This window comes from Cavenderia fasciculata (genome assembly GCF_000203815.1).
Source record: "Cavenderia fasciculata unplaced genomic scaffold Scf_Dfasci-F-a-11f03.f1-5, whole genome shotgun sequence".
NCBI lineage: Eukaryota > Evosea > Eumycetozoa > Acytosteliales > Cavenderiaceae > Cavenderia > Cavenderia fasciculata.
Window position 1 is genome coordinate 492,537 of NW_004457718.1, and position 16,192 is coordinate 508,728.

A 16,192-nucleotide genomic window follows, 5' to 3' on the forward strand; every position below is an offset into this window, starting at 1 on the left:
TTACAATTCTTACGATACCCATTTAACCAATTTTTTATATTTGTTTTTTTTTTTACCGTTTATTATTTTAATATTATATTATTATTATGTGATTTGTTATTGTTATTATTATTATTATTATTATTATTATGCCTGTCTATCTATAATATTATATTATACTATTATTATTAGTTGGTTATTTTGAATCGAAATAGGGATTTAAAGATTCCTTGCAAAATTCATAAACACCCCAAGTAATGGCAGCGCTCATACTGTGAAAGACTATACGCGGACGAATGCCACACAGATAGCCCTTGGGACCTTCCTCCCGCCAGATGGAATGGAAGGATCAATGATGATGTTGTTGGTTGTTGAGTTGGTTAGGAAAAGATATAATTATATTTAATATTAAATAAATAGGCTTAGGCAGTATTTGATCGACACGACTAGTTGTAGGAGCTTATAATAATAATAGAGAGAGAGAGAAGAAGAAGTATCTCTAGATTTATTTGTGTTGTATAGTTTCCTTCTTTTTTTTAATTTCAAAGGGGGGGGGGGTCACTTACTTTTAAAATGTTCTCAGGTGCGAGGAACCTATGGGTACAAATACAATGGTTTCTTCTATTCTATGGTGTATGTAATTTTTTAAAAAAGGTTGCGGGGGGAATGTCTTGTATTATGTAACCATAATCATCCTGCAACGATGCGACCGGTTGTTTGTCAACATATATACTTTGATACAACAAGTAAATATATTTCAGAGTTGTATTATTATGATTGGTACGTATCTCTTTTAAAGCTTGATAAACAAATGGGAAACACTCTTCGCGAACTAAATAATAAATGAATGAATTAGAGACCTGGAAATATATATTTCACACATCGATCAGTACTTACAATGGATTTTAAAACTAATAAGTGATCTGTTTGTCTTGATGGCATCTAATAGTTTTCGACTCTGTGCAGGAGTTACCGCGATATGGCTAATTGTAAGGTGTTTGATTATGTTTTTGTTTAATAATTTGATGACCAATGATAATATTCTGGCACCACCAACACCTATTAGTCTGAGACACTCAAGATTGGGTAACCCGAGTATGAATCGATTTAATACTTCTTTATCGTATGTCATTCGATTGGATGCCGTTAGTTTGACTGTTTTAATATATGGTGATCCATTCAATACATCACATGATGGTTGAATATCAACTGGGTGTTCTTTGAAATATATAGAGGTGGTGTAAGTTGATTGCGTTGGATAATGAATGGTAATAATATAATATAATATATATTGTACATACCATAACCTCTAACATCGTATTTATCGATATGTGGAATCATTGATGGTAAACAAATGGGTGTATGAAGTTCTTGGTTGTTTTTAACATTGGCTCCATAGACACAGAATCTTGTACTTGCTCTCTCGGCATAGATCATTCTTCCAAATGGAAATGATACAAAGCAATACTCTGTTATTATTGTATTCTCTTTTAGGTCTTGATAGATCAACCCCATAGTTGTACGCGCTTTGACAAAAGAAGAGAGGACAAGAGTGGTGAGCATGATAAATATTTATACTCGATAGATAAGATGTTGACATACCTTGTTCAATTGTGTTATCATCGAAAAGAACATATATTGATAAGTAGGTAACCAACTTTGATTTTTGGATGACTGTTCTTACCCTATTCACCGCTGATTGTAGTTCCTGTTGACTTCCGACAAAGTTGATCATATCTAGGCATCTTCCCTCACCATTTGAATCCTTAACAAATGCACCCAATGACTTTAGTTCTTCATCAGACCTTATTATCTTTTTGTCGTCGTTGTTGTTTGTTTCCATCTTTTGTCTCTTCACATTGATGTCATCATCATCATCAATCACAATAATATTATTGTTATTATTATTATTGTTGTTATTATTGTTATTATTATTATTATTATTATTATTATTATTATTATCATTGTTGTCAATTGATCTCTTTTTGTTGGAATGATTTGCCATGACATCATTTACAACTTGCAAGACATCTATTTGATTGTCCAACATGAAATAGACAGAACATTGAGCAATGTGATTGTTGAGTGTTGCAGTATCACATAGTTGACTATCACATAACGGACATTTGTTATCTTTGAATGTTTTGAATTGTTTGGTGATAGAATGATATTTATCTGTCTCTTTTGTTGTTGTCATCTTCTTTGTAATTTGAAATAATCAATTACACCCACTATCTTTTGTTTGCAAAATTGGTTTTTTTTTCAATGAGTAATTTAATTTCTTTAAGTCAAACATCTACTATGGCAGTTACGGGTAGTAGTTGGAGTACAAGATTAAAATAAATAATAGAAAAGATTTTTACAACAAATGAATGTCATTATTATATTCAGCACATATATATAGATATTATTGGTATAAGATAAAGTCAAAATGGAGGAATTAGCAAGCACAAAGCAAGATCAGAAACAGGTGTATGGAGAGATTTTAGGTGTTTTAACAGTCTTTTGGGAATGTAAATCAAGGCTAACATTACAAAAGGTCTTGGTGAGAGAACAAAAGGAGCGATTGGAAGCAGCTGTGATGCTTAGACTAGAGCACGGGGAGATTAGCAACAAAAATATTAGCTTCGTTTTGGGATTAGAAGAATATGAAGTATCAAGGGCACTAAAGAAGAAATCTATAGTACCTCGCCAAAAGACACTTACACAAGAGGAAGAGGAAAAGATAATAGCCAAGATCAAGATATCTATTCAGCAGAATAGACCTATGACAAAGACAGATGTCAAGATTTTGGCACTCAATCTCTGGAAAGAGTGAACGGGCACAAAGAGAGAAAAGATGCTGTCAGACTCTTGGTGGAGAGGTTTTAGATCGAGATACGTAGATCTCAAGCTTAGATATGTTCGCTCTCAAGATTATAAAAGGGCACTTGCTGAACAAAAAGGTGGTTCTGACGCATGGATCAAGGAAACTAGAGATTTCATAGTAAAACATGGTATCAAACAAGAAAATATATTCAACATTGATGAAAAGGGAGTTCTCTTCACAGATACTAAACAAAAGGTAACTATAGACAGTAGTGATTATACACATGCAATTGATTAGAGTTTACTAATAATTCAATGTCTTTGTCACAGGTTGTCATGTTTGTTTATAAAAATGCAAGGGAGACACTCAAACCAAAAGTTTTTAAACAAACTCAGTCCCAACACTTTACATTGGTAGGAGGAATAACAGGATTAGGTGGTAGTCTAAAGCCTTATTACGTTTTGCAGTTTCCAATCAAAAAGAATTGGTCCATTACTAGTAAAAATGAATATGGCTATCTGGAAGTTAATAAGAGTGGCTATGTAAGATGATTTTTTAAAAATTTTCTTTTTCTACAAAATCTAAATATTATAATTAATTAACACACTCTTGTCTATAACTAATCGTATATAGGTAGATGAGTCAATCAAGCTAGACTGTGTCCAATTTTTTGTTAAACAGCTGACAACACCTGGCGACAAGTTACTTTTGGTCGACAATCATGGAAGTAATTTTAGTCCTGAATTACTTCAATGGGCCAATGAAAACAAGGTTCACATTAAGAGCTTTCCATCCAATATGACACATATCTTACAACCTTTGGATCTTGTCATTTTTTCATCATTCTCTCAATCACTAAAGAATATGATACTAAAACAACTTCAAGACAAACCCAACTTTAAAATCGCACCCGAACACTACCAACAGTTTTCATACTTTGCATGGGTCGAAGCAACAAAGCCAACCAACGTAATGGCTGCTTGGAACAAGTCAGGTATCATTAATTGTTCGCCACTCTCACCACAAGATCAGGGATTGATACCAAAACCACCCAAGGCAACAAAAAAATCTTCAAAGGCTCTTGCTCTTGTTCAAACCACTTCTAATGCATTGGTAACGACAGATTCTTTACCACACAAGCAAAGATCAATGATGATGAGAGATAAGATGAGTACAGGCACTGTCTGGACCGACGACACAAATCGGTATGTTTAAACGATAACAACTACTACCCATTTTTTACTAACCTAATTTTCATTTAAATCAAAGAGACTTGGTTATTCATTATAAAAAAGAGACACGAAAGAGAAGACAGCCAAAAAAATCAGACTCTGGAGATGTTAACCTGAGCCAAGTTAACAATTATAACACCTTTAACCAAATTAATGTGGCTACCGGCGAAATGCGAGATGAAAATAATAGACCAGCTAAAAGAATAGCCTATGAAAGCAATACCAACTCATCATCCCAACTGTCAACCACTATTCAAAATCCTTCCTTTGTCTCTTCCGTCAAATCCCTATGTAATAAATTCTTGCATTGAACTGTCTTCCCCCATATTCCCCATATAAATTGGGTCACCCCAAACTTTTTATTTTCCTCTTTGCAAAAAAAACCAATTTTGCAAACAAAAACAAGTGGGTGTTAATTGTTCAACAAATATTGGTTATGTTTGAAAAAGTAAAAAGTGAACTGGTTCAAATTTATAGATCAACCTTTTATATCTATGAAAGAGTCATACAATCCAAGATTGAATGGAGAGATTTAATTATCGTTCAATATGGAGCATTACAATGCATCATTGAAAAGTGTAGAGACTTTGAAACATACGTGGCACCATTTGCCAATGAAGTTGTCTCTTTTTATACTGTATCTACTGCTCCTCTCAGCGCCACCCAAGTGGATGGAGAGCGGGTTTCCCCACTTGCATGGGAAGAAATCTATCTCTATATCATACCAGTTTTAGAAGATTGGGTGACCATTGAATCACTCAAAGATAGACTCGTCAGATTATTTGATCAAATATCATCACACCCATCATTTGACCCAAAAATCCTATCAAGATATCCACCACTTACTCAATTACAAAAGTAAGTAAAGAAAGAGTGTTTGTACTGCAAACAAACTATTATTGTAACAAATTTGAATAATATCAACACTTCATTCAAAATAAATACCTTTAAATAAAATCTGAAGAGGAGGAAAATGGAATTCAAACAAAACGGTAATATTGTTATGTATTTAGTTACTGTGCCCATTCAACGCACACGTCATTTGATTTAGGATACCCTTGATTCATAAAATCTAGATGAATTGGCCCCAATGTTTACCAGATTAACTATAGTTGCAAACAAAGTATTATAATAATATGTTTCGAAACAGTAAATAAATATCTTTCGGAAATATTGAATTGTACTGCTGTACTGGTAATAATATCAGGAGTACTGTACTGGTGGTCGACGTCATCATTGATCTTTTTATAAAGATTTTTCTACAAAATCAATTTGATAATAAGATCTTGGAATGGGCTCAATTCCAAATCAAGATAATTATCTAAACACTCAACTCTGTCGGTTTGAGTGCACATCATCAACCGAAATTTCACCATCCTATATATAGGATCCATTTCGTTAGTATTAGAGATACATTCAATATACATACAGATACAGATAGATAGATAGATGAAACCAATTATAAGATTAATATTTATATATTTTCTTTTTCAATATTTTTTTTGTGTGGCTCAAACCCAAACACTCATTGGGCAAGAATGTTTGTATTTTATTATCTTTTTTCAAAAGTCTAAATATAACATATTAATCATGATTTGTACATTCTTGAACTATGTATAGTGGACTCTGCAATTTGGATATGCCAGCAGTATGTAGTTGGTAGAAGAGATGATCTAATTCATACATACACGACTTATACTAACACTTGATTGATCTTCTTTAGGTATAGACTTAATATTGCTCTTGATGCAGTTGTGATTTGTTCTTCAGTTTACTTTACTTGTTTTGATGGACATGTAACTCAAATGTATGTATCGATCGTTAGTTGTGATGCATGCTCATATATGATCGACAAAAGAGATTTGATATTAATTAATATTGTTATTATTTCTAAACATGTGATTAGTGATATATCAACTTTATTGGGTGTTGATAATGGAATGCCTAATCCTTCACTTCAACTTTTATTCCCAGAACTTACATCATTCTCTTATGATGGTACCATAAATACTGGTGTAGCAAATCAATCAAGCTCTTTTCTTGATAAACTTGTTTCGTGTTGTCCAAAAGTATCATCTATCAAGTATGTAGTAAGCTTATAAAAGTAGTAATTATCCAAAGTAGACTATTGACTAACTAATGACGGATTGATTGATTGATTGATTGTTATATAATTTAGATTTGTTCGAGATCCATCAGTTAAAGGGATACCTGATAGTTTTTCACAGATTCCTAATCTTGATGTGGCTACTTTGATACTACAATTTGTATCACCTATCGTTTTGAAAAGTAATCCAACCCTTTCAAGCTTGGATATACGTAGTGACGATGCAACCGAATTCATATTTGACAGTAGTGTCAACCTACCAAATCTGACAACACTCACTATCGGATCACCACAAATTGTTCATGTTAGTAACTTTACAATTCAAACCTTTCCAAAACTTCGTTTTTTGTATGTTAAATCATAATGATACATACTTTTAATAGTTATTTTCTAACCATCTAAATTAATTTAGAAATCCTCACTTTGCAGGATCTCAAGATCAATTACAAATTAATTTAGGTATTCCAACACTTGAAGAAATATCATTTGTTAATGGAGGAGGCCCTGTACCATTTGCCAAACTCAGATTTACTGGTACTTTAAATCTTATATCTTTGTAAGAAAGAAGGAAGAAGAGTCATAGTTAATAATAATCAACTGATATTAACAACTCTTTTTATTCTTTTTATACAATAGGTCTTATTATGGAGAGAAATTATCTTTTGATCCTCCACTTGATAGTTTTAGACAATTAAAGAGAATGCAAGTTATCATTGCTGAGAGATATATATATAGTATTAGTAATAGTCTTCATACTAACTAATTCATTTTAGTAAAATAACAAACTATCAAAGCAACAATTATCCATTCCTATCATACCCTCCATACTTGGAAAGATTTGAATTGACACATTCATCATTCAATACTATTCCACCTATACCAGTCCCAAATTCTCTTATCAATCTGTATGTATTATTAAAGATAAAGATACTTATATATATATATATATATATATATATATAAATATTTATTAATTTATTTATTAATTTTTTAAAAGTATTTTATCTTCAAATCAAATTCAAGGACCAATTGATTTTGATAGTATATTTGGAAATTATGTTGGATTTCTTTTAGGATTGGATATTCAAGAGAATCCATTGTCTGGAGCACTTGATCAAGAAAGTGTACTTTGTCGTCTAAGATTTATAAATGCCAGTCAAACAACCATCACAAGTATTCCACTATGTTTTTGGTGTTATGAATCTTCAGTGATTAGGTTTATCAAACCACCATCAGTCATTCCTCCTTCAAGTCCAGTGTGTGATGTGACAGTAGACAGCACAACGCTGTACACTGTCAACCAAAGGACTACCATTTATGGCTCTTTAATTGGGTGGGGGTCAGATGCAAACGGAATCTTATTGCATCCTCTGATTGCAAACAAAAGGTTATCTGCCATCATTCCAACACCAGTCTCTGGTCCACCTCTAACATACACAATCAATTTTAGTTCAATGCCTCCTATTTTATCTAAAGAGTTTTCCGTTGCAGAGGTTGGATTTAGACAGTCTGCCATATCAGTGGTACAGGCACCAAACCAAACGGCAATCATCCAAGTAACATTTACCAACGTCAACGATTACTTTAATCATGTGGTCATCGTTAAAGGAGTCAACTCGAGTATGACTATTGTCGGTCCCAACATATTCAGGTTTAACATTACTGACAACCTGATGACATTTGGATCCAATTTTATTATCGTTGCCAATGACCATTATCAAGGTCCACTTACAACAATTAGTTATAATCAAAGTAAGATCGACATATATAAATATCAACAGCAATAATTCAGAATTAGATATTAACTTAATATTTTTTAATTCCCTTTCCATTCATTCATTCATTCATTCAATAGGTTATCCAATTGTTTCTAGTGTTGTTCAATCTCGAACAAATATAATATTGGGTGGGTATTTTGGAGGTTTTCTAGACAGTGCTAAAATAGTTATTGTACAAAATAGTGGGCTGGCAACATGTTCAGTATCACAGTTTTATGTCACTATCATCAACTGTACGATCATCTCTCCATTTTCAACTGGTATGGCAACACTAAATGTGACAGTTGATGGATACACCATTCAAAGACAATACCTTTTAGAATCTATCCAAGATGATTGTGAAATTAACACAAATCATTGTCATGGTAATGGTCAATGTTCAATATTTGGTGATTGTATTTGTAATATTAATCAAGGAAGTTATTATAATAATTGTTCAAATCGTATGTTAAATATAATTTTAAATAATATCATGTTTATATTATACCATTTTATTTGTTTATTTATTAATTATTTTATTATATTTTAAATATAGCATATCCATTTATTACAGCAGGTAAAATTAATGATTTTAATAGTGAACAAAGATTAATTAGTTTGTATGGTGATTTTGGACCATTTGGACAAAACGATACAACAGTCACAATCAATAATACAATCAATTGTATTATTGATCTATCCATATCCGATCAATTCAATATCAATTGTTCACTTTTATCATCACCAACAACATTTGGATTGGCTTCAGTTCAATTAAATGTCAGTGGTTTATTATATAGTAAAGGACGTGTATTGAAATTTATTGACCCTTCAACCAATCCTGGTGGATCTACTACAACTACTACAACTACTACTACGACAAGTACAAGTACAAGTGGAGGAGGAGGGGGAGAGTCACCAAAGGAACTATGTCAAAAGAATACACAAAATTGTTATGGACATGGTGATTGTGATAATAATGGAGTATGTCAATGTCAAGAGAAATATAATCCTATTGATAATTGTGCAACTAAATGTATGTCTATATATAAAGATTAATTTAATTTAAACGATAATTAAATATTAACTTTAATTTCTTTGTAGTCACTGATAATTCAACATTTACACCAAATACAACATCACCATCATCAAAGATTGAAGTTGATGGAGTTGAATTTGAATTTGAAATTGTTGCCATTCAAGAAATTGGAGTTGACAATGAAATTAGTCGAGAATTATTGACCAATAGTTGGTTATCGAGTATTTCAACAAATAGTACAATGACAAATGCAATCTATGATTTGGTTATTTCCAATACTAGTATTCTTGCAGATACCAATGTCACCGTTACCATTACATTCTCTACATTGCCAAGAACCGTAATGTTTGGAGATCAACAACTATTGATCAATCCAAACGCAATTAAATTGGCAGTATCAATTACCAATTGGCAATACACGTCGAATATAGGAACACTCAGAGTTGTCATTAAAACAACAATTAATAATCAACAATCGATGCAATATGATTGTAAAGAGACTGAAATAGATTCATTCTCTTATGGTGCTGATGGTGAAATTCAATACCTCAGAGTCATCAAAGACAATGTTCAATTCAATGGTAGATTCATTGATTTTGCATTGGCTAATGGTAGACCAACCTATTCACAAACATTTGTTATCAATCAAACTGAAATCAGCGGCGACAGTGATCAATCAGTAGCAATGATTGGTATAACCCTACCACAATGTCAAGAGTGTATACTCGATCCTGATTTCACACCATTATTGGTTGTCAATGACAAAAATGACAATTGTGATGGTTCGAGTAACACTTGGAAGATTATCGTTGGATGTGTCGTTGGTGGTATTGCTTTTGTAGCCATCGCAACTGTCTCGATCATGTACACAAAAAAGAAATTAATATTCAACATACAAAACAAACAAATGAAATTAAGATTGAAAGAAATAAACTAACTTTGTCAAAGACATTTATATGTATAATAAAATCGTAGGTGGATCTCCTCTTGTCCATCAACCATGCAATCAAATAAAAATCTTCCTTCTTTTTACCGCGGCGGATGGAAGATCTTTTAAGCTTGATCTGCTCCTTTCTTTTACTCTCTCTCTTGACACCCATTTTGAATCATACCTTCTTTGTATGATTCTCACTTGAAAAGAGACAAAGAGAGAGATAATGAAAAAGAGAGATTTCTATCATTTATTGCTGGTCAGTGTATTATTTTTAACATTGGTTCAATCAACCCAATCACAGTCCCTTAGCACAGAAGAATGTAAATAATAATAATATTGATATCTATCCATCTCGATGCAAAATGAATCTTGATCACTAACTAAATCTCTCTACTACTACAACTACAACTAAACTATATAGTATTGTCAGCAACATGGATTATCAAACAGTAAGATACAAACATAGATATCACATACAAAGAGAGAGATATATATATATATATAAATATCATCATAGTAAACTAACATTCAAATGTTATATATATATATATATATATATATATATATATATATATATATAGGTATAAAATTAATATACCTGCTGATCAATCTATTTGCACTGTTCCATCATCAACATTTTATTTTAATTGCGAAAATGGACATATTACCAAAATGTGAGTATTTGGATCATATGATATCCTGTAGGACAGAATATTCTAGAGAAAATCAATATGAGACAGACTCTTACACTTTCTTTTATAAAACCACAAAAAAATAGTCTCCATTTGCCCCCAAATACTCAAATGGATATGGGATTACCAAATAGCAATATCCAATTCTCATTTCCTCAATTAACTATGGTCTCTGTCTTTTTTAATGAACTTGGTGGTGACAAGGTTGCTGATATCAATCAAAATATTGTGGATAAATTAGCAATAGGCTGTCCGCTCCTCAACTCATTAACGTATTGTAGCCAAGGAATGATTATACTATATATTAATCAAGTTTATCTACTTACCTTTTTTCTTCTTCTTCTTTTTCTTTTTCTTTCTTCTTATCACTATTTAGGGTGGCCAATGATCCTTCATTGAAATTTGTTCCAATAATTTTTTCAAGTATGCTCAGTCTTGTGACTGCTACTTTTAGATTTCCTGGTGTTCCAACCATCTCGCTTCCTAGTCACCCAACATTGAGCAAATTGGAGATTTATGGTGATTCGAATATGACAGAATTTATCATTGGCAGTAGTGTACTTCTCCCAAATTTGATACTCTTGTCATTGGGTATCTATCAGGACGTCCCAAACAATTGTGCTTTACAAAAGATTGGCAATTTTTCCGATACATCCTTTCCAATACTAGATACTCTGTATGTTTAGTAATCATACTAATATCATTCGTTCATTCATTGTATATCATTGCATAGCTAATTACAAACCCTTTATTTATTTATTTATTTATTTATTTATTTATTTATTTATTTATTTTGTTTTAAGATTTTTCTACTTGGGTCAAGGACCTGTTCAACAACAAATTAATATAGGAGCATCCAAGTTGAATGCATTAAGACTTTTTGACAGATCTTCAAATCTCCCTTCCAATGCCAAAATTAATATCAACCATCCCGAATCTTTGACCGATATGTATGTATATTATTATTAATAGTAAAGGTGAACGTGTTGTATTCATATTAATATTAATATTCTATTATTTTTAACTATATAGTTATTATCAATCCGATGGATATGTTTTTGAACCTACTCTTGACAAATTCTCAAATCTTGATAAATTGTATGTATTTATTTTTTTAAACAAAATAAAAAAAAAAAGAGAATAATATAGTAATCAATGAAATACATCTATAATTATTATTATACCAATACTTTTTATTTTATTTTATTTTATTCTCTAGAACTGTACATCAATCTTCCAAAAATAGTTACCCATTCCAATCAGAAAAGTTTCCACAAAAGTTGACAGGTTTATATCTAAACTCAGGAACAATGACCACTATTCCAAATGTGACCATTCCGTCATATATCAACACTCTGTATGAATGAATGAATATTTTTTTAAAAAGATATATAACATTTATTTATTTATTAATTTATTAATATTCTTTTATGAAAACACAATAGGAGTCTATTAGAAAACAATATTGTTCAAGGATCAATTGATTTTGATCATATTTTAAAAGATACAAATGGGTCTTTGCTTTTGGATCTTTCAATAAACCCCAATTTAACAGGTCCACTTGTCCAAGAGACTTCATTGTGCGGTTTAAAAACCTTAAAGTTGGGTGGAACAGCGGTAACATCGGTACCTGATTGCTTTTGGTGTTACCAAGATCCACCACAAAAAATAGTTTTACCTCTAGGTCTCGCTAAGCCATCTGCGTTTATTTGTCAGATTTCGGTAGACAACTCAACTTTGGTTACACTTTTCAAGTCGACTGTCATTTCTGGGTCCAATCTAGGTTGGGGATCAAATGTAGCAGGGGTCTCTGTCATACCGATCGTTCCAAACAAGATAATGGGCCTTTACTACCCGTTTGTACCAATAGATGGACCACCCCAGCACTACATTGTACGACTCAGTGATACGGACGCATCACTCTCTGTTGGTTTGTACCTTGTTGAAGCTGGATTCATTGTGCAATCAGTATCACTCGCTCAATCGCCCAACCAAATGGCCAACCTAACCATTCAATTCTCGGTAATCAACAATTATTTTGTCCATCAAGCAACATTAAATGGAACAGGGCACGACATGTCCATTGTCAACGGAAATCAATACCGATTTTACTTTACCAATCTTCCTTTTGGAGAATATAATCTTGTCATATTCAATGGTTATTATAATACTTCAACATTTAACATAGACTATGTTAAAGGTAAATATAAATATATTTATATTTACCTTTGTCAAATTCGCGAATGTACATGTATGTTACTATTTGTCTGACAATATTTTTTGTTTCTTTTTTCTAGAGTATCCCATTTTGAATACGGTTCCATCGTATAATAGTCCATTATTACAATTGGACAATATTCAATTGAATGGTTATTTTGGAACATATCTTGATACAGCCACAGTCACTCTACAAAATAATAATAGTCGGTTCAACTATTCGCAATGTACAGTTACACAATTTACAAGTAGTTCAATTGTTTGTCGAATAGAATCACCTCTATCATCTGGTATGACATTATTTACCATCAATGTTGACGGATTTTTTATTCAGCAAGACCATCAATTGGTGACTGCTCAAGGTGTATGTGAAATGGAAACAAATCATTGTCATCGTAATGGACAATGTGATGGTTATGGCAAATGTGTTTGTAATATTAATCAAGGAGCTTATTATAATAAGTGTTCAAATCGTATGTTAAATATAATTTTAATATTAAATTAGAATATTAATATTAAATTATTTAAATAATTGTAGCATATCCATTTATTACAGCTGGTCAAATGAATAATGAACAAAGATTAATTAGTTTGTATGGTGATTTTGGACCATTTGGACAAAACGATACAACAGTCACAATCAATAATACAATCAATTGTATGGTCAACCAATCCATATCCAATCAATTTAACATCAATTGTTCACTTTTATCATCACCAACAACATTTGGATTGGCTTCAGTTCAATTAAATGTCAGTGGTTTATTATATAGTAAAGGACGTGTATTGAAATTTATTGACCCTTCAACCAATCCTGGTGGATCTACAACTAGCACAAGTGGAGGAGTATCAACACCTCGAGAATTGTGTCAAGAGAATACACAAAATTGTTATGGACATGGTGATTGTGATGATAAAGGAGTCTGTCAATGTCAAGAGAAATATAATCCTATTGATAATTGTGCAACTAAATGTATGTGTATAAATATATAAAATTTATTAAATATAAAACTATAAATATTTACTTATCAATTGAATTATTTTTAATAGTCGCTGATAATACTACATTTAATGCAAATAATACTTCACCGTCATCAAAGATTGAAGTTGAGGGTGTTCAATTTGGATTTGAAATTGTTGCCATTCAAGAAATTGGAGTTGACAATGAAATTAGTAGAGAATTATTGGCCAATAGTTGGTTATCGAGTATTTCAACAAATAGTACAATGACAAATGCAACGTATGATTTGGTTATTTCCAATACTAGTATTCTTGCAGGTACCAATGTCACCGTTACCATTACATTCTCTACATTGCCAAGAACCGTAATGTTTGGAGATCAACAACTATTGATCAATCCAAACTCTATTAAATTGGCAGTATCTATTACCAATTGGCAATACACATCGAATATAGGAACACTCAGAGTTGTCATTAAAACAATAATTAATAATCAACAATCGATGCAATATGATTGTAAAGAGACTGAAATAGATTCATTCTCGTTATGGTGCTGATGGTGAAATTCAATACCTCAGAGTCATCAAAGACAATGTTCAATTCAATGGTAGATTCATTGATTTTGCATTGGCAAATGGTAGATCAACCTATTCACAAACATTTGTTATCAATCAAACTGAAATCAGCGGCGACAGTGATCAATCAGTAGCAATGATTGGTATAACTCTACCACAATGTCAAGAGTGTATACTCGATCCTGATTTCACACCATTATTGGTTGCCAATGACAAAGGTGACAATTGTGATGGTTCGAGTAACACTTGGAAGATTATCGTTGGATGTGTCGTTGGTGGTATTGCTTTTGTAGCCATCGCAACTGTCTCTATCATTTTTGCAATCAAGAAACTCAAATATCAAACCAAATTTGGATCAAAGATGAGAAAAATCATCTAACATGTAACATAATAAACAACCAAATAATAATAATAATAATAATTGTAAGTTATAATTTTTCCTTGATTTCCTTTCTTTGCAAGAACCTACTCCAACCCAAGATAAAATCTTAAAGTAGCATGGTTCCAACAAAACATTTTTTAGTGTAACCGTCGTGACTTATATCTTTTTTTTCACCATTGCACCAACTCTATTTTTAAATATATCTTCTTCTTTTTATTTCTTCAACAAACAACAACAGATAACATTACAGTTATAATAGTTGATCGAGTAGTCTAAACTACCCTACCCTACCTCTGGTATACAATTTGTATTGGAAACATCAATCAAGATAAGCAAAACAACAACAACAGCAACAACAATAACAACAGTAGATCAATCAGATAGTAGTAGTAAAGAGTGAATATTAAATCTCATGACAGAAGGGGTACCCTATCAAGGAGCATGCAGACGTGATAGTGATCTAATTATCTGCATCCCCCAGGGGCAGTCTGTTACGTTCACTGTTGTATTAATGGCCATCTATTCATACATTCCGATTCTTCTGTTTGTGGTACTCGTCATTTGGTATCTGTGGAGGCGATCAATCATCGCTGCTACAGTCCTCGCATCCCTCATCATTGCATTGATATTTAACGAGGGAATTATAAAGAACATTGTCAAACAAAAAAGACCTATCGAATCATGTGCTTGTTCGTATGTATAATTATAAGCAGTAATGTTTTGTAGTATGATCATATGATTGTAGAGAGAGACTAATTAGTCTTTCTTTATTTATTTATTTATTTATTTATTTATTTATTAAGATACGGTATGCCTTCGGGACATTCATTATGCTCGACATTGTTGTTATTTTGGATATGTTACGAATTTATATATGTGCCAATGGACAAGACATTGACCAAACAAAAACGAATTCTCTATATTGCACTAGCGACGGTTATATTTGGAGTTGTACCATATAGTCGCATCTATCTGTACTATCACACATGGCAGCAGGTTGTGGCTGGCTGCTCGATTGGGTTGTTTGCCTCGGCGATCATGTGCATGTTTTTGCGCCGTGTCGTGGCTGTCAAGTGCACACCCAAGAAACACTACCACGTCAGAGGCATCGTGGTGCTACGCAACAGCTACTATCACAAGGGCCACACTTATACCGTGCCGGCCGCCATCATCACCGACACGATCGACATTGAGATGGAGCAGAGCGGTGACGACGGCTCGCTTGCATTCCGTGTCGGTGAAGCACTCTCTGTCCACGAGGACGGGAGTAAGAGCCAGTCAATTGTTACAATCGATTCAAATGACTGGCAACATCACAGCGCTGACCAAGAAGAAAACACAAATGACATGGACCGAGCCATTTAGATTTATGACTCGTATCATCGATATCATACAATACCATTTACAAGCAAATGACATCAAACGAGGAAACAAATGGTTTCCAACTATTAATACTAATACCAAGATTAAAAATTATTAAAAATATTTAATCAACTGCTACGACTTTTT

At 32.5% G+C, this 16,192-nt stretch overlaps 4 protein-coding genes across 4 annotated transcripts; 3 read left to right on the plus strand and 1 right to left on the minus strand.

The window, feature by feature from the left end:
- Positions 1–126: 126 nt before the first annotated feature.
- DFA_00172 (uncharacterized protein) lies at positions 127–2,176 on the minus strand (the record flags this gene model as incomplete). Its single annotated transcript, XM_004357831.1, has 5 exons — positions 127–140; positions 713–811; positions 877–1,197; positions 1,281–1,448; positions 1,558–2,176. 5 exons carry the CDS (start codon positions 2,174–2,176, stop codon positions 127–129), a joined length of 1,221 nt encoding a protein of 406 aa, XP_004357888.1.
- Positions 2,177–2,410: 234 nt separating this feature from the next.
- Positions 2,411–9,860, plus strand: DFA_00173 (Epidermal growth factor-related protein; the record flags this gene model as incomplete). The annotated part of the gene is made up of 13 exons (XM_004357832.1): positions 2,411–2,662; positions 2,873–3,043; positions 3,422–3,993; positions 4,498–4,878; positions 5,744–6,103; positions 6,200–6,475; positions 6,540–6,683; positions 6,764–6,829; positions 6,901–7,032; positions 7,125–7,747; positions 7,869–8,348; positions 8,441–8,920; positions 8,989–9,860. The coding sequence occupies 13 exons, from the start codon at positions 2,411–2,413 to the stop codon at positions 9,858–9,860; spliced, it is 4,809 nt and encodes a 1,602-aa protein (XP_004357889.1).
- A 728-nt stretch (positions 9,861–10,588) lies between these two features.
- DFA_00174 (uncharacterized protein) lies at positions 10,589–14,680 on the plus strand (the record flags this gene model as incomplete). Its single annotated transcript, XM_004357833.1, has 10 exons — positions 10,589–10,821; positions 10,926–11,225; positions 11,353–11,499; positions 11,582–11,647; positions 11,769–11,906; positions 11,995–12,800; positions 13,105–13,239; positions 13,305–13,739; positions 13,817–14,145; positions 14,261–14,680. 10 exons carry the CDS (start codon positions 10,589–10,591, stop codon positions 14,678–14,680), a joined length of 3,009 nt encoding a protein of 1,002 aa, XP_004357890.1.
- Positions 14,681–15,095: 415 nt separating this feature from the next.
- Positions 15,096–16,048, plus strand: DFA_00175 (uncharacterized protein; the record flags this gene model as incomplete). Its single annotated transcript, XM_004357834.1, has 3 exons — positions 15,096–15,376; positions 15,487–15,634; positions 15,824–16,048. 3 exons carry the CDS (start codon positions 15,096–15,098, stop codon positions 16,046–16,048), a joined length of 654 nt encoding a protein of 217 aa, XP_004357891.1.
- Between the last annotated feature and the right edge of the window lie 144 nt (positions 16,049–16,192).